Source organism: Falco punctatus (genome assembly GCF_963210335.1).
Source record: "Falco punctatus genome assembly, chromosome: 8".
Classification (NCBI taxonomy): domain Eukaryota; kingdom Metazoa; phylum Chordata; class Aves; order Falconiformes; family Falconidae; genus Falco; species Falco punctatus.
Window position 1 is genome coordinate 20,982,879 of NC_137588.1, and position 23,823 is coordinate 21,006,701.

Sequence of the window (23,823 nt, forward strand, 5' to 3'; positions counted from 1 at the left end):
TCACGGTTGCCATGGGTTGCCCAAGGTGAGCCTGACCTCTGTGGTCTCTGAAGCTCTGTCTTGTGGGTGAGCTGAGCAATGCTGGCATACAGCTTTTAAGATGGATTAACTGTGAACCTCATACAGGAAACCGTTCAGAGAGATTAAAAACACTACATTGCACAACTAAGGATGAAACATACCTTTTGATCCCACAGGATGAGCGTTCCAAGGCTGAGAATATGATTAGTTGATAGGGCTATAGTCAGCTCGTCAGTGCAGAGTAATGTTTGCAGCCTCCTCTTACGGCAAAATTCTGCCTTTCCAGGTGCAAGGGCGAGCAGTGGAGAGGCAGGCATGTGGCCAATGGACAGAGACAGGACTGCACCTTCCTGCCGTAAGGTAGCAAAACCATGCACCCCACCTAACCTTTCTCAGCCAAAGCAGGTCTCCACATGCCAGATCTGTTGCCTTTGAACTCTAAGTCTTAATGCAGTTATGCCAAGTATGTCATAGCACAAAACCAGCTCTTTGGTACTAACTTGCAACTGAAATAATGTGCAAAGGCTGTTCCTAAGAAACACCAGTCATCCACCCAAGTGAAATTCTGATTTGTTAGCTGCACCCTGGCAACATAATGTATTCACAAGGCCTAAGGATAAACACCAATTGAGGCTTCTGGAAAAGGATGTGTTTGTTCCTTGCTCAGCTTACTAACTCCCTAGCCACCATCTGTAAATCTCTTAGATACTCTACAAAATGGCAGATTGCTATGCTTTAACTTTCAGCAGGGCTGCAGGGCAGGACTGTTAGGAGATTCACCTGAGCTAAATGAAGTTTTCTGTTTGATTGGGGTGCTGGGTTGTTTGATTTTGGTTTTATTGAGATTGGTTCTTGCACCTTAAGTCTTTAACTTTAAAACTGTGCTGTGGTAGGTGCTGGCTCCCCGTTATACCACAGCTAAGAAAAGCTTCTACCACAGACGTTACAGGCAAATCAGTATGAAGATTTTTGCTTTCTGAGCTAAAGTTACTGCTAGAACTTGAAGCACAGTGCAAGACATAGTGGGCTGGGTTGCACAAATAAGTATTAAGCCACTGGCACTACCATGAAGAACGTACAGAGCATGACTACAAAGCAGGAGATAGTTATGAACTGCAAACACTTACAGATGAAGAAACAATTTCGCAGTCTGATTCTTGCCCGCCATTGCAGGATTCAAATCTAAAATGAGACTGAATCTACGTGTCCAACTGATGAACCAAAGAATCTGAGCATGCTGCCAGTGGGGCCTCCATGGAAGGGAGCGATTGCAAGCAGTTATTTGACTAGTGCAGCCAAAGCCTATGTATAATTGAGCAAGAAAGGGTGCCACAATCCAACATCACTTATTCTTATCCTGCTCCCTTCAATTTAATTCCATAATCAGCAGTTGCATCACTGAGAAGTTGGAAATATTACCCAGGCCTCTCCTTCAGCATGATGGTATCCTGAACAGGTCCCTGCCTGTAAGGATCTGCTTTCTTCAAAACAAACTTTCACTCTGCGCCGTGGTTAGCTTGGCTTAAGTCAGCAAACTGCCAGCAAAATTCTAGAATTTAGAAATAGCTTAAGCTCAGCCCATTTCAGCCTTCAAATCAGTTGGTTTAGTTATGTGCGATTCCTTAAAGTACTATCATTCAGCATCCAGCTGGCATCCATTTGACTACAGTTGCTGCTGGGCGGGGGCGGGAACCACCCACCCACCCTCATTGCTGAGCCTGATCCCGTAAATTCAGCAAGAACTATTGCACGCCATCTCGTGGCCCTGCACAGCTATTTCCAGTGAACAAATGCAGCTCCGATTGCGACTGGGTTTTGCTGGACAGGATTGATTTGAAAGATGGCTGTCAGTGGCTCAGAAACAGCCCCCTACATAACCCCATGAAAGCTCTGAAACATTCAACATTAACGCTTCGTCCACACTCCTACCTTGACCTTGCAGCCTGAGCAGCTGTTTCCAGGAGTGGCAGCAGAGCCTCGAGCTGCAAAATACACCTCTTCAGCACGTGCTCACGGAGTTTCTCAAGCAGAGCTGTAGGGACGGCCCTGCACTCACAACCACTGACCACCACTGCCCCAGAGCAGCCTTGGGCAGAGCAGGAAATTACCTTACTTATTTTACAATATGTCACACACATGTTAATGGTTCTTAATTATATGCAAGGCTGGAGATGTTCATGGTACATCTGTCTTCTTGTCTGCTGTCAGTACTTGTTAAAGAACTCCATGTGTCAATGTTTTAAATAAAGCTAATATGCCTATTCATAACTGTTCATTAACAGCTGAATATATGAAATTGAAACAAGGTTACATTGGCTGTCAGTCCCCTGGTGTATCTGAAGTCCTGATCCCCCCCTTACTCTCTTTCCTGGGGGAAAAAGTCGTCATTAAGAGACCCTTGCCAGAAGTGATTAAGGTACGATTTCATTAAATCTAGTTGAAGGAGTTAAAAAACAGGGACAGAATGCAGTATGACTTCCAAGGTCCTTGCTTCTATTTTAAGTGGGAAGTTGTTGACTTCCCAATGTTTTTGACTTTGGCGGGGAGATTACAGCTTAAAATCTGCACCACTGAATCATCTCCAAATTTGAAGTCATGTTAACTTGAGCAGAATTAATCACGTGCCTTACTTCCACTGCTCTCAAACCTATGAAAAGGCTGGATCTATAGTCAGCAGCAAAAGACCTTACAATGGGTAACAGAAGTGCATGACTTCAGACTAAGCATCTTTCTTTATCTGCTAAAGACAACACCACAACACCTTCAAAAGTTTGCAGCTTGCTGTTGGAAAGCATAGCAACATGCCAACTAACTTCAGATGTTACTCCAAAGGACACTGTGCCATACAGTAAGAATAAAAAAACCAAAACTACTCAAGGATTTTAGTTCAAGGCATCTGATTATGATCAGCAGTTGCTCTAGATTTGGTATGTGACAAAACTTCTATTTCTACTGTTCTTGGGTTAGAAAACAATACTGATGAGGAGACTGGCTGTGGAAGTAAGGAAGTTACAGGAAAGACCGTTTAACCTGTGAGACTTTATAAAGCTCAATACTAACATCTTTCTCTGTATACAGCAAAGAAAAGAGGGAACATCCTTCTTCTCATGCCAAGGTTTAATTCTGAGGTATGTGACACTGGATTTACAAAGGTAAACCAAAAGTACATTCTGAGAAACAGTGAGCCCCCTACTTAACAAGGCAGAGGGATTTCACACTCCAAGCAGCTGAGAAAAGAAACTGCTCACTGTGTGGAAAAAACAAAAACCCAACAGTATTTGGGGTCTGACACAACAGGCAATGAGGAAACACAAATACTTAAGTGATAGAGATGAGACAGGACAAAAGGTATTAGATAAGGCTTCCACTTAAACTAGTTCTTTGAGACGTTATGATCAGCAGTTAGATGCAACAACTATTGCAGTGACCAGCAGAATTGCCAAAAGGTATTATGCGGCTGTTGAGACAGACTTTAGCTCCAGCCTGCTGATGATACGGCTGAAGTCTGATTACACTTGTAGGAGACATGTATAAATGAAATCCCACTAGCTTAGAAGGACTGGAGTAGTACAGAAGAGTTTTCCACGTAAACTGTACCTGGTAGCAGGAGCGAAGGCTGTCACCTGGAGTACAGTGCACACAGCAGTTTATACAACTACAGAATCTACAGCTGATCTACAGCTTTCATCCTGAACATCGATTTTAAAAGCCAAATATGAATCATATGCAGGCAGATTTCATGACTCATCGCTGCAACAGATCTAACCACCAGTGCTGATCCTGCTTGCCATTAAGTCTGGCATTCCCTCTTGGATCCGTTCCTCTGGAGGGGAGCCCTTTCACAGATCTGGGCTACAGAGCTGAGCTAAAAACAGTCAAATGAGAATTTAAGCATTAAACAAATAAATGTGATATTTTCTCACACAAAGGATAAAATTCCAGGAATTTATTGCTCTATGTATGCTTAATCCATTAATTTATCTTACAGTAGTCTTGAAGTGCCAAATTGTGTGCTACATTTAACATATCCTGTATTCCCTTCCAAATGCCACTTTACAGGGGGAGTATGAAACAACACAGCAGTGATCACAAAACATGGCTTGAGCATCTCTCAAGAGCTTAAAAATAAAGATTTGCATACAAGCTGAATAACGAGATGTCAGTTAACAGGTCACTCAGCAACTTTAATAGAAATATCTTTAGGTGGAAGTTTCGTAGTGTTAAAATTTACAGCTTGAACTAAACATTCTCATCCCCACTGCAGTAACAAGATACTTGCAAAGAACAAGAACTATGGTACGTAAATGTCACACGCAAGAACCACTTCATTTCTATCAGAAGCAAAAATTGCTAATTATAAGCAAGGACAGGCCTAGCAGGCTAAGGCCATCACCCTATATTAAAAACATATACCTCCGAGTTTGGCAGTGGAATTCTATTTACCACGTTGACTTCTTTTTTTTTTTTGGTTACATACAAGTACTCTTCCTCCCCTCCCACCACACACACTTTATAAACCCCCTTTTATTTTTATTATACCTTCATATTATTTACAGGACTCCTAAAGATTAAGTACAAACTAGTATGAAATTAATGATAGCTTGCTCTTCAAATATGTATCCCATGGCTAAATAGATACCAAGCCAATCCAAGAGAGTGATCTGGAGTTATGATTTAGAAGCTTGTGTATCTGTGACTCCAGATGTTTTCTTATTAACTGTAGAGGATTCACTTGATCTGTCAACAATAGTTGCCTTACAAGTTGGGGTAGCGCTATCCAAGGTGAGCGTAGAGGTCTGTTCTACATTTACAGTAGTGCCAGGGTTGACAGTAAAGCTCCCAGCTTGAGTAATGGAGGGAAGCAAATACGCAGGCACTGTAGATGCCTCTGTGACCAAAGGAAGCAGAGGAACACATTTGGGTGGCATTGATAGAGGTGTTATTCCCGTTAGATTCAGAGGTGGTAAGGAGGGAAGGGATGGCAAACCTAAGGAGAAATAAAAAAAAAAAGGCAATGAGGTGCTGCATACCACAGACAGATCTGGAGAGAATCTCTGCTTCAAATTTTTATCTTCTCTAATCTATTTACTCTAGGAGAAGAGGAAGCTTTTTGAATTTAGTGTGAACATGATGTGCGTGCAGCACTGACTCAGCAGGCTACTTTCAAGCTTGATACTTTTCAGATTTCAGACCTGAAGAATCAGAATACTCTTGTTTGCTTCTACCTCCCCAGAGGACTAGGTATTTAGGGCATTAATACTGATGATTAGATTCTTCTGGCATTCACTGAAACTGCCAGAAACAAGAAGTTAACAAGAACCTTATTTCATACAAGCTTCCAATTTCTTTTTGCTTCCTCCATGTGCACTTTCAGCAGTTTTGTTTCATTCAAACCCATAAATCCAGTATTCATTCGTACTTCTGGCATTCAGCCAGGGTGCTTCCATCTCATCTTCTAGCACACAAGGAAACACTTCATATTTTCTTCTACCCATAAAACGATATATTCTCACTCTTGGCACAATCTCTTTTGAGATCATAAATCAAGTAACATAAGAAGAAACAAATACATACAGACACAGGTTTAGAATTAGTTTCTCTAAAGACATATTCCTTGTCTACCTAGTCTGGGCACTACCGTCAACTCCCATCTCAAGCAAACATTCAATTTATCCTCTTCAGGACTCCACCAGATGGCTCTACGCGAAAGCATCAAGGACCATCAAGGAGAGACCTGCTATTACAGCGTTTCAGTTTACAGAAGCACATACCAGGCTGTATGATTTCTGGAACAATGTGTGGTGCAGGTAAATTAAGTTTGGACAGATCAGTCAGGTTGGGAAGTCCTGCTGGTAACGGCATCAGACCTAAAAGAAGAATGGAAAAATTACAGCTGAAAAAACTGGGTTTTTTCTGTTTCTAAAATCTTATTGATCACTTAAAGTTATTTTATATTGCTTTACATCTTGATTATCATTTTTACATCTAAGAATGCAAATTCACCTGAATTTCAGCTTTTAACATGTATAGTGAAAACAGACACCTATTGCAGGAAGTCTGGACTAACAAATGTATAAACCAACCTTTCAGATTGTTTTGAGGAATTTTATTTCAAGGAATTAGTAGATTTGCATTCCAAGTTCAGCTTTTAACAAAGGTAGTTATTTCACTGCAGCACCGTACCAGAAGCCCTCCATTCCCAATTTGAATGGCATAACATAATTATAGGATGAAATACATAGTATTTCTGATCTCTAATTTTGATTACTCTATTATTAGTCTTTCTACTTAGTTATAACTAGAATTAAACACAAAAATATATAGAATAGGCAAGACAAAGTAACTTTCAAAGTCAGAAAGGACTGAAAACAAGAGAAACATATGATGAACACAACACACCCCCTTCGATCATTATGTTTGCTATGGAACACATTCCTGCCTTAGATGAGCTGCATTTCTGGGAGAAGGGCTCTATTCCTACTTCGCGTTTAGCTCAGAGAAGGCTAATTCTGAAATAAACTGTTGATGCTACAGCAATAAGATGGAGAAAAGTCTTACAGCAAGGCCACCATACATAGAATTTCATTTTAAAATGTCACCTTTACCTACCTGTGAATTCAATTAGCCACAAAGACTGACATAATCTGACTCAAAGTGCTTTCAAGCTCAGCTACAAGCAACTTTGGTTTGAACATTTTTAAAAATCTGAAAAAAGCTGAGCTTCACACAAATTCACTCAAATTTTAAAACCCCTGTATATTGAATACTTATAATTTCACTAGTGTGGCCAAGCAAATGGCAAAAAATATTCTAACAGCTTTCAAAAAATAATACTACTCAGAACAAGGTGAAAGGAAAATCCATATTTTGGGGAAAGGGGTGGGTAGGGGGCTGGAGAAGACTACTATGTTAACAGAAGCTGAACTTCTTAGTAGTTTGCCATTTTATCTAAGCATTACAAAATTATTAAGTTCACTGCTCTTGTTTGCATGCACTTAGCTCTACCACACTTTTTTTTATGTTACAGAGCATACCTCCAAGCATTACTTAAAGCTTTTGTGCACATCTTCACCTACTTGTTTCATACCATACAAAACATAAAATACAACTCCTTCAGTGTTTTGGAACGCATGACAGTTCTGTGCCAGCACACCAACTACACAGCAAAAGCCTGTACAATCCTCATCTTACCCACTGTGAAAAATTCGGGAATACTAGTGCTTGAAATGTTTATTATTATCAGGCACACTACTTTGTAGACAGACTCTTACTTTTGTTATACCAGTTTAAATTACCAAATAATTCAGAAAGAATAACTGCAACATACAGTTCTATATTGTTAGCCCTCTATTTATGCTAGGAAGAATGATCAAACTGAGTATTAAAAAGGAGTTTCCTAAAATGGAGGCTTTATAGGTGAAAGGAAAGCAAAAAATATGCAAAACATGCCTTCTCAGATCTTCCTTCTGTCACGATGTCTGAGTGCAAAGGACAAACCAGAAACTGAAGTTATTTGCAAAAATATTTTTGCAAAATACAATTTATGAACTGGGGAAAGTAACAATATATCCATGCAGGAAACGTTGCCAATATCAAAGCTAATACCTTCCTAAGAAATGCTGAATGCTGCACCTATTGTGCAGGGGGCCCTAAAAGGTAAATGATTGTAAACTTTGTTGCCAACTCAATCCTCTCTGCTACAGACACCCTATGCACCTACTCTTAAAAAAAACCACACAACCACCAAACCAAAACTCCTAACATTGTAGAGGTTGTAGAGAGATCTTTACCATGAAACGTGGAAGTTGCATGAAGTTATACCCTCCCACACCACAAAAAGCAGTGGAAAAGACAGCTCCCTTCCCTTGCTCCCTTAAGATTTTTGTTTCAGAAACATTTTAAGAAATTTTACCTACTCACCTGGTAATGTAGTTGCTGGATTAACTGGTGGCACAGAGGTAAGGGACTGACTGACTTGTGGTGGTAATAATGGAACCGTTGGAACACCTGAAGGAGTACACAGGAAAACAACATTTATTTTAAGCATACAACACTTCAGCTCCCTTCCTCAAGAAGTGCAAATAAATAATTGCTTGCAGGAGAATTACTACCTGCCTTAACTATAAAATGTTAATAAAAGAAAAATAGTATCCTAAATAATATGTATTTTATTTCTGATAGAATTTTTTGCTATTCTTTTGTGAGCAAGTAGGGCACAATTACAGTACTCTAGCACTTTGTTGCCAGGAAGAGTTTGAGGAGAGAGAATAAAATTTTCTCTTTCTTTCTTCTATAAATTTTTTAGAAACATCTGTGATGCAAAAGAAGTCAGAAAACCCCATGCATTCCAGAAATCAGTTACTTCCATACTAACCTGTACTGAGAACATTACTGACAGTAGTTGAAGGTGAACTAATAGAAAGTCCTGAAAGACTCTGTTCGAGGCCTGCTGACCCCGGGGGTAATGCAGCTGAGGGATTAACTGATGACAGCTGAACCTTATCGAAAGGAAAAAAGAAAGTTTCATCATTAGGATTTGTGCTTCTGTTGGTCCATTACAAAAGCAATACAACATCATAACCCATTTTTACCAAGCCAGACAAGTGGCTAACACTTACCTCTGTGAAGCCATCTTTGAGGGGACTGAGAGATGCACTAGGCAACTGTCCTGGGAGAGAAATTTTCTTTCCCTCTTCAAATGGACGTGTAGGTATCCTATGCAAATACCCATACCCAATGCCACATCCTAGGCTTTTAAAACATGAACATTTAAAAGTCAGTGAAGTGATCTTACAACTACAGTCTCCATAGCAAACAACGAACAAATGACTCAAGATGCCAACAAGTTTCAAGGTAAGTTCTGTCCAACTTTCCCCTTCCCACCGCCCCCAAATATTGACTCATTTTCTATGGAGAAACAATCAATACAAGACAAATTAAAGGAAATTATGTAGCTTTTAGCAATAAATATTTAGCACAAAATAAATTTCATTGTTATTTAAACCAAGTAGCTATATCAGGTACGCAGCTAGGCATTTAACTCATCAGTTATTTGCAATCCTCTATTCTGGCTACTGCACAATACTTTTTAAGAATATACTACAGCCTAATGAGTACTTAAGTCTAATGCAGAAAGCAACCATTGCACTTTATGCATTTCTGCACTAGCTAATTTACTGTGAGAATACACACACACACACACGTAACTAAACCTGAATTTCAAGGAAATATATACTTTATTATATCAGAATGCCTTTGATAAAACAACACTTTTCCTATGTTTGTAGAAAACTTAAGCAAGCAGCTTTTAGGCTAGTGCTATAAGGTGGTCAACCCCATAACACACTGTCTCCTTACCTGCCTTCTCCACCCCAGGCAGAATTTGGAGTAATCACCACTTCCCGACAATTATCTGTGTCTGCGTTGTACACATAAAGTTTTAATGGCTTTGCTTCATATGCTTCAATAAGGGAAAAGAGATCTACAGACTGCAAAGGAGTAAAAACAAGTAAGGGCTTTCTTGTCCTTATTTTATCATTTGACATTAGAACGATCATCTTTCTAGTCCTAAGTTTCTGGAACAGAACCTTGTAACTGCTACATGTTGCAATCGTTGCAGTGCTGCTGTTTTATCACAAGGCCAACTTTAATATGTCCTTTGCCAGCGCAGCTCAAGGTATGCGGCACAAAGCAGATTTCAAATCTGCTATTTGAAATATTAATATTAGAGTATAAAAAAGTTTCTATCTGACTTCATGAAGATATTTAAGAGCAATTTTTAATTCCAGAATTGCATTTAAGCACAAGGAAGAGGCACCACGCCAGAGCTTCTTCCTCTTTGCATTAACTTACATCCATTAGCACTGAAAGAGACAGAACTGGAGATGTTTCAAACTGCCCTGGTACAACTTTTTTTTTTTTTTTTTTAAATCAAAATCTTATTTTTATATACTTACCTCATTCATGACAGTATCTGCTCCAATGATATAGTCACTATGAGGTCTAAGTCCAGCTAATGCAGCAGGAGAATTTGGTTCCACTTCCTAGTTTTAAGATGGAAAATTACAAAATGCTACATGTCAGGGTGTAGCAGGACAGTTAGATATGTACCTCACACAAGTTTTGAATCAGACAGACAAACTGGTCAATTTTTCAATGCAATTAGTAGAACAGTCACTGAACTAGTGAAACAGTGGCTAGATAACAGTCTCTTCTGACACCATTACAAGGAGCTCTGAGTACTGTACAAACCCACTGATGTAAATACAAGATCTGATAAAATACGAACAGACATACAGTTATAGTTCAAAAGTCTTTCCAAACCCAAAATCAATGAAGACAAAACAGACCAGTTTGGTCTCATGGCTTGTAAACCCCCTTGTAAGTTACTTATCAGTAAAAAATATAAAGTTTAACAGTAAGCAGTGTTGAAGAAAAATATTTGGAAGTCCGTACGTACCAAAACATGCCACACATTTTCATTGGCCCCGTCAAAGCTGCAGAAGCGAATGCTCACACCCAGCAGGCCCTGTCCACCCCACATATTGCTGGGGGTCACTGATGTTTCTCTCAGCTCCAGTGTTTTGCTACTGTACACCAGCATTTTTACAGGTTTTTCAACATTTGCTTTCAACAGGTCCTTGAGAGTGTCATTGTCTTTATTCTGCAAATGTTCAAACAAGAGCTTGGTTTAGTGTTTTAACACAGCAAGCATCCAGTTCTATAGCACTGCTTTTATATTTCAAAGGTCCTATAAACACCATGCATTATCAGAATATGTATCTACAGCTATAGTATAACAAGCTTTCAGTCCCTTCACAACTCTAGAATACAACTCTGGCGAAAACCTGGATTTCACAGTAAACAGGTCACACGTTCCAAACATGAAAGCACTTGAATTAAACCTGTGATACGATTCACCTTGGAGCTTTTCAGAGGCTTTCTTTAATCCAGCCATACTGATGGAAGAGCTTAACGACAGCTGTTCTTTTCCACTGGTATGATGGTTTGCTGTCTCACTAAAGCTCTGCCTGAAAACTCTCTCCCCTGACTCCTGCCCAGCTAACAGCTTTGATAACAGCTCTTTCAATCAACCTGTTCTGACTGAACTGAGTTTGCAAGCTCTCATACAAGCAGTTTTACAGACAGAACTAGGGGGGCACTAACAAGCACACCAGTACTGTCTTCTGCTGGCTCAGATGTCTGCAGAGAGCATGTCTGTTTGTCTGCATCCTCATTCTTTTCATCCTTACCTATTTTTGATAGAATTATAACTACAGCGTGAAGGAAATTAATTTCTGATGCAGTTAGGCTTTCTCATTTTAAACTAAGGAGAAACAGTATATACATTTAAATAAAACAAATGCATTTGTTTACCTATACAAATAAGATCCTCAGCACACTGTTTATATTCAAGAGTTATAAAACAGCAACACACTTACCAATCTTGAACCATTAATGGACACAATAAAATCAAAGAATGGCTCCAGTCCAGCTCTATGCCCCGGTGAGTTTTCTTGTACCTAACAAAGTTAAAAAAGAATTTAGCAAGATGTGTACCAATGCTGATCTACAGATTAGAATTATACTTCTACTTGTGCAAACTGTAGTTCTAGAAGCTACTGATGTTTCTGTGTACAATTTGTAAATGTTCAAATATAATCCTTTGGACCAAAAAATCTCTCCCTTAAAAGAAAAAAAAAAAAAAAAAAAGGAAGAAAAAAGAGCACAAAACATTTAAAAAGAATTAGTAATTTATAAATCATTGAGGAATGACAACAGTAACCACTCCCTGGGACAAGCACTCCTTAACAGCTGCAGCACATAAGCTGCAGATATTTATTTCAATAAAGGAAATTATGATCAAAGGACAAGCTCAATGAATTCTGAAAAAATTGGTTAAAACACAGTATCTTTCCACAGAAACACCAGTGTTGGGCCTTGCTTTTTATCTTATACTTACTAGAGGAAAAGGAGAGTCACATCTGTGCAAGCACAGGTTGTTATCTCATGATTAAACATCACCTGTTGACATTCTTGAGACACAGAGGGCATCTGTACAACAGATGATTTATTAAAATACCAACAAGCTGCAAGAAAAGGGACTTGTGCAATTTTGCAGCCATGGCAGCTCCAACAATTAAACCACTCCACCAGGACAAGGCCTAAGTAAAGGATACACGCCACTCCCAGAAGTTTCAAGTAGCTTTTGATTCCAAATGGAGTAACTCAGAGACATTTTGCCAGTGTTGTTTTTTCACCATTACACACACTGCTGACAGACTAAAGTAACTCCAATATGGCTATCAGGTTTTTCCTACAGCCTTTGTAGTAAAGGCTATCTTTCTTTATTTGTATACTGATTCATTTTACCCGCTGGCTTTTTCTTTTATGTGCTATGTTCGTCTTCCAAGAAGATCTAAAAAGTGTTACCCTTTACAGTGTGGTTTCTTACATTACCTGTTATTCCATCTGACAGAACCGGGTACAAATCTGCTAGTTTGTTCAAATACCGGTCTGATTCTGCAGGAATTGAGTTTTCTTAATATGACTCATCTAGAACAAAATATTACAATATGAAAAAAAAAAAAGCTCAATTACTACTAAAACTGTCCTCTTAAGAGTCTATCTACCTCTGCCCAACACATTCACAAAATCAGAGCTTGGAAAAAAAACCAGATTACTTGTGGATACATTTCTGTAACAGATGCCAGGAGATTAGACCATTAATGTCACATAACCTAAACATTTATTAAAGAAAAAAATAATCTGAATCAATAGCTCCAGAATCACATCACACATACTGATTGCTGTCCAAGATTTGTAAACAGCAAAAAAGTATGAAACAAGTATTATCCAAAAGTAATAAAAATCACTGATGCAGCAATAGCATCCTCAAAACCATATTTATAATTTCTAATTAGAACTTGAAGTGCGTCTGCAGAAATGTCTCTTCAAGAGGCCGGCATGCTTTGGAAGTAATTTCCTACAACGAGGGGTACAGATACTCTCCCTCTCTGCCACATGTTAACTGTACGGAACCACAGCGCTCGCAGTCCCACTAAATAGATCCAAACTACTGTCTCCACGTTACTTAATCTGTCGGTTCAAGATGCCTCTTGCCAAGAACAACCAGACAGCAAGGTGTGCACCAGGTAACAGGGTAAAGGTACAAGCTCAGCTCCACGTAGCAGACCCTCTGGACACTAGCTGCATAGAAACATTGTGGATGTTGATATGACATTAGTGGACTGTCCCTGGAGCTCATTTTAACTTTAGCTATCAAACTTTTGGTAATGTAGAGCTACCACAGAACAACATCCACAAAAATTTTAGCTTAGAAGTAAAAAAGTTACATGAAAGCAGAATTAAAGAACTCTGGTCTTCTATGGATATGGGCCATAATTACATTCTCAAGCTTGAAGTTCCTCTTGTAATTAAGTCATCCAAAACATCCTCTCCTCTAATGTTGTTCTTCTGGTAGCAAATGTAGCTTGTGCTGTTTGTTGCTCATCCCTCAGTTTACATAGATGATATGAAAATATTTTAATAGCGTCTCTCTCATTCCACCACCTATTACATATGACATATAAGAGCTTAAATTTTGTTGCTTTAATGAGTCTGACAAAGGCTTTAAATCAGCAGATGCTTTCAGAAGTTACTGGAAAACAGGAATGTTAAGAGACAGAACATATCTTTCTAAACCTCATCATTAAAGATCAGCAAGTCCAGCAAACTGATGTATTTCTTCAGATAACATGTAAGATTGTTAGGACTGGACATATGCCACGGCCTTGAAATTATGAAGCGCCAGACTTCACTCAGCCACTAGGTCAGCTGCAAAAGCTGTCCTGACGTGGTCTACTCTTTATTCAGAGATTTTCCTCCACTTCCAGATGAACTTCTTGAAAAACCCAAACACAAATCCCCTACACCCTGACACAAGATCCCTCCCCCATCACCTACACCTCTACTTCACTGCCTCTACCAATTACACCCTGAACACTGCGAACCAAACGTGACCAGTATTCAATAAGGTAATCTTTCAAAATGAGAAGGCGCACCTACAATAAATGAGAATTACGTATGTTCAGCATCCATCAGTGTCAATCTCACTGATACCTGGGATGTACAGAATTGGTGTTCTAAGTAAATTATTTATAGTCTGCCCCAAACTGATGGACTGCAAGCATTTCCAAGTTCCAAACGATTAGTTTGCAAAAGAGTCTTCAGATGTTAAACACCTTCCCCCAAATCAATCACAATCCTGAATGTTTCTGCATGATTTGTTTCTAAGTGGGCATGTAAAAACCACCAGGAAGCTGTATCTAAAAGAAATCAAGCTCTCGCAGTTGCATCAATCATACATGCACCTCGGATGCATGTAGTTGCATCCCTTCTGTCATCACATTTCCTCATGCTGCAACGTACAAGTTCAGTCACAAAAAATTCCCTATTTCCCCAGTTTGTTTGGCCCAACATCACTGACAGAAAAGCACTTTTCACGCCTGGCAGTCCCATAAATGCAGAACAGAAGTTCTGAGTTCATTCCACATTGACACGTCTCTTCCTTAAAGTGGTGACATACTCAAATTCATCACCATCGCGCAGTACCAAACGCACACCACAGCTCTCTGTGGCCATGGTTCTCTTTCAGGAACATCAGCGAAGGATAACCAGGGACCTTAGGAAATACAAGGGCACAAAAACCTTCTTATTAATGATGGAAATAAAGGTTCCACGTATACGTACATAAACTCTAGGCCTCCTAAGCAATCTGGCTTTGTGCAGCTTTGCTGTATGCCCCAAATAGGTATTCAGTAGCTTGCCTTTGTAATTGAGTAAGGACTGCAAAAATAATCAAGTAACACCATTTACAACAGATGCCACTGCAGGCAAAATACCATCCATGGCAGCTTAGGAAGCCTAATTCTCTCGAACCCAGCTGTTATTTCAGACATATAAGTTACAGACACCTGTGGGTAAATGCCACGACTTTCCAACAGCAGAGAAACACAGTGGAACAGACTATCCAGGGAAGCTGTGGAACTGCCACCCCCAGAGCTTTTTAAGAGCAAGCGAAGAAAAGCTCTATCAGAATGGTGAATGTCAGAAGGCAGATACGGGCTGTACGGCTCTTTCAGCCTTGTATAGTGCTGCAGGACTTCAGATCCTCACTGAGATGACAGCAGGGCTGCTGAGCACATAGATTACAGGCTAATTATTCCACTTTTAATTCACTGTCAAGAATTAAACAGGGGAAAGGTTTCAAGGTCAAGACACTAATTTTAATCTGCGTTACTAAAGATACTTCTTTGGTAAATAACATGAAGTTTCTCTTTGCTGAACACCTTTCCCGACACTACCAATTCATGCCTACACAGCATATATTGTACAGTACACATTATAATAAGTTGATCAGCAACACAATGGTCACAAATTTAAGTCCTGAGCCAGAAGTCTGCCATAAATGGCATTAGGCATGGAAACCCTGATTTTCAGAGGCAGATGAAGGCTCTCACCACTTCTGGAAATCAGGTATCTTATATTAGTGTCCACTTAAACTTTCAGAAGCTTAGCTTCAAGCACTAAATACACAATTCTCAAGGAACACAAGCTATGAAACTTATTTTTTTCCCCACATAAGGAATGCTTCCTAATATTTATTACCAACAAAATGCTGAAGGAATTGTGTTGGTTTTTTTTTTTTTTAGTTCTTCCACCCACTCTGTAATTGTTAATAAAATTTCATTATATATCATGGATAAGCAATTCCTGTTAGGTCTGACAATCTATTTTATTTCTGTCAGCTATTTTAACACATTACACTATAAAACTGTATTGAATTTCCTTACAAAATACCCAGGTTTTGAGGAAAAAAGCTTTATAAGCTTTTTGTAAGGAAGTAAGATTCCCTATATTAGCATCAAATTTTATTTTAGCACTGAGAATTTAACTTGAGCTTTTAAAATGTGAACCTCCTTCAAAAATAAGTCATCTCTTCATGGCAACATGTTTGTACCCCCGCTACAACAAACAAAAGTGCTCAAGTAAAAGTTAGAAATCTAAACTTTGGGCACTTGCTGTTCAGTATCTTTTAGGGAGAACTGCATGTAACACAGGAGCATACAAATCTCATGCAGATAAAAATTCTTACATAGAATCATAAAATCATTTGGGTTGGAAAATACTTTAAGATCACCAAGTCCAATGCAAACCTGACACTGCCAAGTCCATACCTAAACCATGTCCCCAAGTGCCACATCTACATGCCTTTTAAGTATCTCCAGGAACAGTGACTGCACCGCTTCCCTGGGCAGCCTGGCTGTTCCAATGCTTCACCACCCTTCCAGTGAAAGAATTTTTCCTAATATCCAACCTAAACCTCCCCTGGCAAAATTGAAACTGTTTCCTCTTGTCTTGTCACTTGCTACCTGGGAGAAGAGATGGACACCCACCATGCTACAACCCCCTTTCAGGCAGCTGTAGAGAGCAGTAAGGTCCCCCTGAGCCACCTCCTCTCCAGGCTAAGCATCCCCATTTCCCTCACCTGCCTCTCACAAGACTTGTGCTCCAGCCCCTTCACCAGCTTCGCTGCCCGTCTCTGGACACGCTCCAGCACCTCCATGTCTTTCTTGTAGTGAGGGGGCCCAAGACTGAACATGGGATTTGAGGTGTGGCCTCGTCAGTGCTGAGTACAGGGGGACAATCACTGCCCTTGTCCTGCTGGCCACACTTTCTGATACAAGCCAGGATGCTCTTGGCCTTCTCATGTTCAGCTGACTGACAACCAGCACCTCCAGGTCCTTTCCCACCAGGCAGCTTTCCAGCTGCTCTTCCCCAAACCTGTAGCGTTGCGTGGGGTTGTTGAGACATCATCTATGAGTTCAAGAAATTGTCAAGTCATTACAACAGCCTGGGCAAACTGTAGCAGTTTCACACTGCTGAACAAGAAAGTTACTAAAACTTTCCTTCACTCTGTTTTGAAGAGCAAAAAAGAAAAAAAAAAGCATATTGAGCAACAGAGTCAGACAGTTGCAGCCACACAACTTACGTTAAGGAAACTTACAGAGAAAAACAATGGAGAAAATTCCTAGAGGTAAACAGCATTGCATGCTACCAGTCTGGAAGTACTAGTTAAAATTTATTTATAAGCATGACATGAATCAGTAAGTAGAAGTCAAACAGCAAAAGCACATATGATAAATAAAAGTATATTCAAGTAAGAACTGTGTCAAACAAATGACTGATTATTAGGTCTACCTATGAAGACACCAGGGCAACAAAACAGTTTGCAACTTTCTCTCCCTATTAAAAAAAAAAAAAAGCTACCTTTCAAGAAACCCCAGCAGTGCAACCCACTGCAACTTTTCCTGTCAAGTATGCACATGATGAAATCGCTTTCCTTCAACAGCGCTTCAGTCCTGAAGCGTTCCTATTTCCTGTTACAAGAGCACTGATAATAAAGCTCACAGTGAAAGTGATATTGCGCTGAATATTAGCAAAGGCAGCCAAAAAGATTTAAGTAATTTGCAAAAATTACATCAGAAATTAATGACGGTATTGTTCACCTACTGTATATATTTCCGCTCCTGTATGAAGCAAGCAGAGCAAAATACTTGCTACCAGTTTTGTAGGGAGCCAACATGTACAGTCTAAAAGTCTCACTGTAAGAAGCCTGTGACTTGCAACAGTCTCAGTTTGCTCATCTCTTTGGCAACTTGTACTTGGCTCCTATAGGCATTCTTAACGTTAGCTCATTTGTTTCATGCCCTTTTAACACATATTTTTCATTTATCTACCCTACCCAAACAAATTATTCCAATAATTAAAAAGATTTTCTGACATTTCTCTAGTTTTCCAGCACCTAATGAAATCTTAAAAATGACCACTAGCAAATGACTGCTAGCAAGCTAGACCAAGTATGGAAGTACTAACTCATGTGAGCTGAAGTCTTGTGCTCTTTCACATGTCTGAAACGTGGGGCTTGCTCTAGACAGAGCTGACCCGAGAGGATGCTATGGCAACAAACAACTAGCCCAGCACGGTGCCTGCAGTGAGGGTACTCACGGTGCAGCTGCAGCGGCAAAAGCGCTACGGTGCGGGCAAGTCTATCGGTAACTGGCAAAGTTACTGCACGGCCCGGTGCACCGGGCTCACGGACACAGCCCAGGCACCGCCCCGCCCACCGAGCGGGACACACGTTAACGAAGGGACCTGCAAACAGCTGCTCACAAGACCTTTAACGCAGCCTACCGAAGCACTCTGCTGCACGCCCTGCCAAGGCTCTGCGGCCGCGGTGCGAACAAGCACTATGCGAAGCAGCAGCGCTGCCCTCCGCACGGCCGCAGCCGGCAGCACGGCTGGGTCCCGCACCGCCGGCGCGGGGCGGAGCGGCTGCAATTCATGTCGCGACGCGCCTGTCGAGATAACGCCGCCCGGGCGCCTACAAGGCGGTTACCGGCGCTGCCCGGCAGCCGCGGCCCAGCCCACCGCCGGCGGGGTGAGGCGGTCCGGGGCAAGCGCCAGGCCGCGGCAGCCCCGCGGGCTGAGGCGAAACCCCGGGCGGGGAGCTCCGACGGCCACCGCCGCTGCCCGAGCGCCTCCTCCGCCGGGCGGGGAGCGCGGCGGGGCCGCCCGGCCCGGGGAGCGCCTCAGGCCGCCCGAGCGCGGACCCGCGGAGGGAGAGGCCGCCGGGCCCAAGAGCCGCCGCCGGGCCCACGGCCGCTGGGCGCCCCCCCGCTCCCCGCGCCCTTACCCGCAGGACGTGGTAGCCCTCGGTGCCCCCGCCGGGGATCTCGACGCTCTGCGAGCCGCCCATGGCCGCGGCGGGCGCGGTGGCGGCGCTGTTCCCCGCACAAAGCCCCGCGCACCAGGGACGTGGCACTCGCTCCCTCCTCCCGCCCAGCTCGCGAGGGGCGGGCGAAGGCCGCGCGCCGGGCATGCCGGGAGGCCAGTCCGCAGCGCCCCCTGCCGGCACTCCCGCCGAGTGCAGGCCGTACGGCGGCCGCCCTGGGACAGACCTCACCCGCTCGGCTCCGGGGCGGCGCGGGCGCTACGGTGGCCGCGGGGCACGACTCCACTCCCTCCCGTCTCTGGCGCGGCGGCGCCCCCTGGCGGCTGAGGGCGGCGCTGCCGGGTCTCCCCGGGCCGGGGAACGGCGGCGGTGCTGGGCAGGAGCCGTTAATTACCGCCCGTCGGTGCCAGTTGTGCTGGTGATGTGTAGCAAAGCGGGTGCACAGAGCACAAAACCGGAGCGGAAGCGCTAACGGCCCGGGTGCGGCGCCGGGCCGGGCCGCCCTGAGGGCTCCCTGCGGTTTGCTGGGGAGCTGCGAGCCCCAGGGTTAGGCAGCCCCTGCAGAGTGTCCCTTGCGCCTGGCAGGCCCCCGGTGACACTTTCGCACAGCCCGCCCGTGCGAACCAGGCCGCTGCCGTCTCCGGTCGGGCGGGTGACACCCCCCCACCCCCACCCCCGTCCTTGGCCACCTCGCTGTGCCAGGTGTCCCCCCCGGCACGGCCAGCCCTGGCTTGTGCCCGCACGTCACTTCAGGTACCCTTGTGTCCCTGCGCAGCGTCTCCTCACCATCACAAGAAGAAATCATCTCTAGGATACCCAGAGGCAGCAATGCAAAGTAAAAAGGCAAAGTGTGTAACATATTTTACAAGGATTTCTGTGCATTTAGTACAGTACGATACATCTGTTAGAGTGAGCTGATGAAGTCACACAAAGAAATCTAAAAACTAGACTGGCTTCAGCAGATCTCATGCCTCCATGTTCATGCCGTTCAGATTTGGGAGGAAAATCCCAGCCACATCCGTTTCTCCCTTGCTGTTAGAGGTTCACGACAGACAGTGGTATAACTGTGTTCACTGTGACCCAGGGATGGCAGCTGTGGTTTATCGCCCTTTATCCAAAGCCTCCTAAAGGATCCATACCTGGTGGCAAACTACCACCCAGTCATTCTTCGGTCTCTTCTGGGAGAGCGGCTCCCACATGACAGCTCTCCTGCTGCTGCAAGGTCGGTGCTGTCGATCTTGTGGATCGCTTGTAGGTTTTCTGTGGCCATGAGGCAGATGCTACCAGATGTCCTCCTGGCTTACCGGCTGTGTTATGCCAACGCCTCCTTTATAAGAACAACTCTATGGGTGAAAAATCTTCATTTAGTGAAGGCTTCTCTACAGTATATTCAGTTTCATTACTTTGCCTTTGGACTGCAAGACCCTTGAATTACTATTGCTGTGTTAAGGGGAAAAAAATCCCACCACTCAAAACCTCAAACAACACTGCCATGGGTTGCTTTTCTCCCCCAGCCAAAGCTCCATAAATTCCAGTGCATTTTTAGACCACACAGTAAATTTCAATGACAATTCTGTTTCCCCAGAAATTATGAAGAGGTGAGTGGCTCTACAGCTGGCAAACATTTTATTAATGGCAGGCATTTCCTACTCAGAGTTTATGTTGGGTCAGATGTAATAATTGTTGATGTGCTTCATTGAGGGCACTAATTCCTCACCTCAGCGTGTTACATACCTCATCCTTAAAGAGTTATCCCTCAGCAGAGGTTACTGTAATGAGTACTACATCACAGTGAAACAAACTGTAAAATACCTCTTAGAGGCCCTTTCCCGTGTCATTAAAGGTTGTAAAGAAAAGATCTGAACTTGGATTTCTTTGGGAAAAAAAAGGTGACTGTTACCCCAAACACAATACTTCTGTTCACCAAGACCAGAACCAAAAAGAGTAACAGTGTTTTGCCATTGAAAATTTGCCATTTTGATGAATCCGTGTGTTTGAAAAACCCTGAGGTGAATGCCAGTCTTTCACACACTTCCACCTGGCCTCTAAACATGTAAACAGCCTTAAATCTGGGATTGCCCAAATGGCTCAGCATTGATTTTATGAGCCTAACTTCTAATCGGCCAAAGCCAAAGCCACCATGTACAAAGCAGAAGATGAAGAAAGCCCCTGTCACTGACAGTAACACTTCCGTGGCTGAATTCTGCTCCTGCAACCACTGAGGGTCGTGTGAGGTGCTGAGGAGGAGACAGAAGTACCCTGGCAATTTGCAGCAGCTACTACATCCAGCTGTTTGTGAAAGGGAATATGAATTGTGCCTATTCTGACTGTGGTCGCAAGAGTGAAATGTTATCAAAGGAAGAATGCTCTTCATGTTTCCTAAAGGTGCTAGCGGGGAGACAAGTTGACAGAGATTTTGCAAGTCCGTGGTCTGCTCAGACATTACACCCTCTGCGAGCCAGTCAGTACTGTTGCATCAGTAGTCAGTTTGGCTTCTTCTCACAGAACCTAAGAAATTTTATTTCCCTCTTCCTCAGGAAATCTGTAAAAGTTTCATGCCTGCATGTGGTCAATCCAGAAACAGACAGTCATATTTTGTTCTTCTTAATCACTCAAGTCAACCCCTTCAGAGAAATATGAACTTGGCCCCTCTCTGGAGACATAAACTACATGCATTGCTGCAAGACCTGAGATGCTTTTTCTTAGGGCTGTTTGCCTTATCACAGCATCTCAGCTTTCCATCAAAATGCAGTCACTCTTTTTGGGCTGGCTCCACCTCAGTGAAGAAAGATGGTCTCTGCAGATGTCCATCGATTCCCATTAAGGGCTGAACTAAAACACCAGATTTATCTGAGGAAATATCTTTGAACTTGGTCCAGTGTTCTATGGCAAAAGGCTAATCTGTAAAAAAAAAAAAAACAAACCAAAAAAAACCCACAAAAAACCCAAAGAAACATTTAGAACCTTTTCAGATGAAAAAGACACAAAACCTACCTGAGAAATAGGGAACAAGATTATCTGAAAAGGACACAAAACCTACCTGAGAAATAGGGAACAAGATTGCCTGAAAGTATTATTTAAGACCTAATGAAAACAAACTCCATTTGCAGAAATCAACTGTCGAATATAACCTACCTGTTCCTTTCTCTGTGTATCTCAGCAGCTGCATTTCAAAAGTAATTAAAGTTAATGAGCTGTGCTTGTGGTAGAATCACGAAAACTTAATTGGCATAATCAGTTGTGAGATAGCAAGTGCATCTTCCTGGATAACAACATGTCATCATTTGATAATAATAATGAATTTAATAAATAAATCAGAGCCCTTCTAATATGTTAATAAAATAATGAAGCAGAAGGCACACGTGCAAATGATGAATTATTAGTTAGGAGACTGCACACAATTGTTTGAGTAAGATGGATGGGGAAGTGGCCTTCTTTAAACTGTCAGCTGCGGCTGTTGGCTAAAAATCCACTGTGCAATAGATGAAACAGCCACGCTGCCCTTTGCAGAGAGCACGTTGCAAATGCTTTCAGCGGGGGCCAGAATCCCTCTGCAGAGCAGGATATACGGTGGCTGAAGAAAAACAGCTCTGCTTTTTTTCTTTTTTTTTTTCCTTCCCTCCCTAAGCCCTTCTGTATTGTTGGTGCTGGGCAAACAGGAGTAAAGATGGACAGCGAAACCCAGGCATACGTAGCAGAATGGGAGCTATTGAAATGCAGTGTACAATCAGCCTGGCTGACCCAAATCACTTAGAGGCTAAGACAGGCAGAAAATGATGATTTATTGCAGAAATGGCCTTAAGCTCGAACACAGACAAATATACCAGAACAAAAGCTTCTGAAGCATTATTAAGAATCAGTAAATAGAATCATTTTATTTGATTAAAATTAAATTAAGTGAATACTGCCAGAGTTATGGGAAGGCTTGCATCTCCAGTGGGTAAGGTAATAAAAGGGATTGTCCCAGTAAGCAAACACTGAAGATAGTTTTAGGCAGAAACAGAGAAGCAGTGTCCAGTGACTGAGAAGAGGATGGGTCATAAGATAGCGCTTGGTCATAACACCTTTTATCCCCTAATCAAAGTATGACCTCATTCATTCCTGCTCTTAATGTATTGCCCAAGATGAGGAACTGCGGGTCAGAATATCTACTTGTTGAACCTGGTCCCAGCAGAGCATGACTGGGGTTGGAAAGAGCCATGAAGAGTCTGATGTACGACTACAAACAACTCATCTGTTGGCAGCGCCCAAGAAGGTTTTATCTCCTTTGCAAGCATACAGGGAACAAACTGCGGCTACTTGGAAGGCATCCACCTGGCTGCGCACCCTTAACACTTAGAACCTCACCTTAGTAGAAGATGTAAAGCACAGATTCTTCAGCTCTACAAAATAAGTAGCTCTAGCTTGCACAATGGCTGGTAAAAGCCTGCTGACACAGAGAGGCCATACAGCCATTCGTTAGGCTGCAGCAGTACTCACCTATGCTCCCCACAGTCTCAGTTTAGGAGCAGCAGGTGTTTTGGAACCGAGGCTATCTAGTAGAAAAAAGTAAGGTAGCAATGGCCAGCAGGTGTGCAAATGCAAGATGTGTGAGACTGAACCTGTTCTTGACCTGTTGCTGGCAACAGCTGTGAAAAGACCAGAGCATGTCTGAAACGTAAAGAGAAATTAACAGTGAAGCACTCCGAATGGAAGCCAAGCATTAATGAGCCTCAGACCAAACAACCCCCCAAAACCCAGCAGGCTGTGATTAAATACTATGGTCTGATGCTCTAGAAGTTAATTAAGTACACGAATGATATGGGGCTTTTGTAAAGCTGCTTTTATGGACATTAGTTGCTATGCAGCTGAAAAGGGAATGAAATGCAAGGGAGGAAGGCACTGGCTGGACAGGTCATAGTCTTCTCAGTGGGGATGCAGCAGGGCTGCTTCTCCCCTTACGCTGTACAAGGCACAAAAAGACAACGCTGAACTCAGAAAGCCCAGTCTTGACCGCTTGACATTTT

The 23,823-nt window shown here is 42.5% G+C and overlaps 1 protein-coding gene across 2 annotated transcripts; it reads right to left on the minus strand.

Moving 5' to 3' along the window:
- Positions 1 to 3,952: 3,952 nt before the first annotated feature.
- GORASP2 (golgi reassembly stacking protein 2) lies at positions 3,953 to 18,952 on the minus strand. Of its 2 annotated transcripts, XM_080398954.1 has the most exons (11): positions 18,779 to 18,915; positions 12,481 to 12,576; positions 11,463 to 11,543; positions 10,481 to 10,684; positions 9,978 to 10,064; positions 9,379 to 9,509; positions 8,640 to 8,772; positions 8,396 to 8,519; positions 7,942 to 8,028; positions 5,793 to 5,888; positions 3,953 to 5,008 (listed from the first exon to the last, which is right to left on the minus strand). In XM_080398954.1, exons 4-11 carry the CDS (start codon positions 10,622 to 10,624, stop codon positions 4,689 to 4,691), a joined length of 1,122 nt encoding a protein of 373 aa, XP_080255080.1. In that variant the 5' UTR covers positions 10,625 to 10,684; positions 11,463 to 11,543; positions 12,481 to 12,576; positions 18,779 to 18,915; the 3' UTR covers positions 3,953 to 4,688. The 2 variants fall into 2 exon arrangements, with proteins under 2 accessions (XP_080255080.1, XP_080255079.1); XM_080398953.1 differs by lacking the exon at positions 12,481 to 12,576 and having other exon boundaries at positions 18,779 to 18,952.
- Between the last annotated feature and the right edge of the window lie 4,871 nt (positions 18,953 to 23,823).

Bases quoted from the DNA above. Each gene is read 5' to 3' on its own strand.
- GORASP2 (XM_080398953.1), bottom strand. From the start codon at position 18,841: ATGGGCGGCTCGCAGAGCGTCGAGATCCCCGGCGGGGGCACCGAGGGC. The intron at 11,544-18,778 runs GTAAGGGCGCGG...TAACTTTGTTAG, and splicing joins AGGGCTACCACGTCCTGCGG to GTACAAGAAAACTCACCGGG. The intron at 8,520-8,639 runs GTAAGTGTTAGC...CCTTTCGATAAG, and splicing joins TCAAAGATGGCTTCACAGAG to GTTCAGCTGTCATCAGTTAA.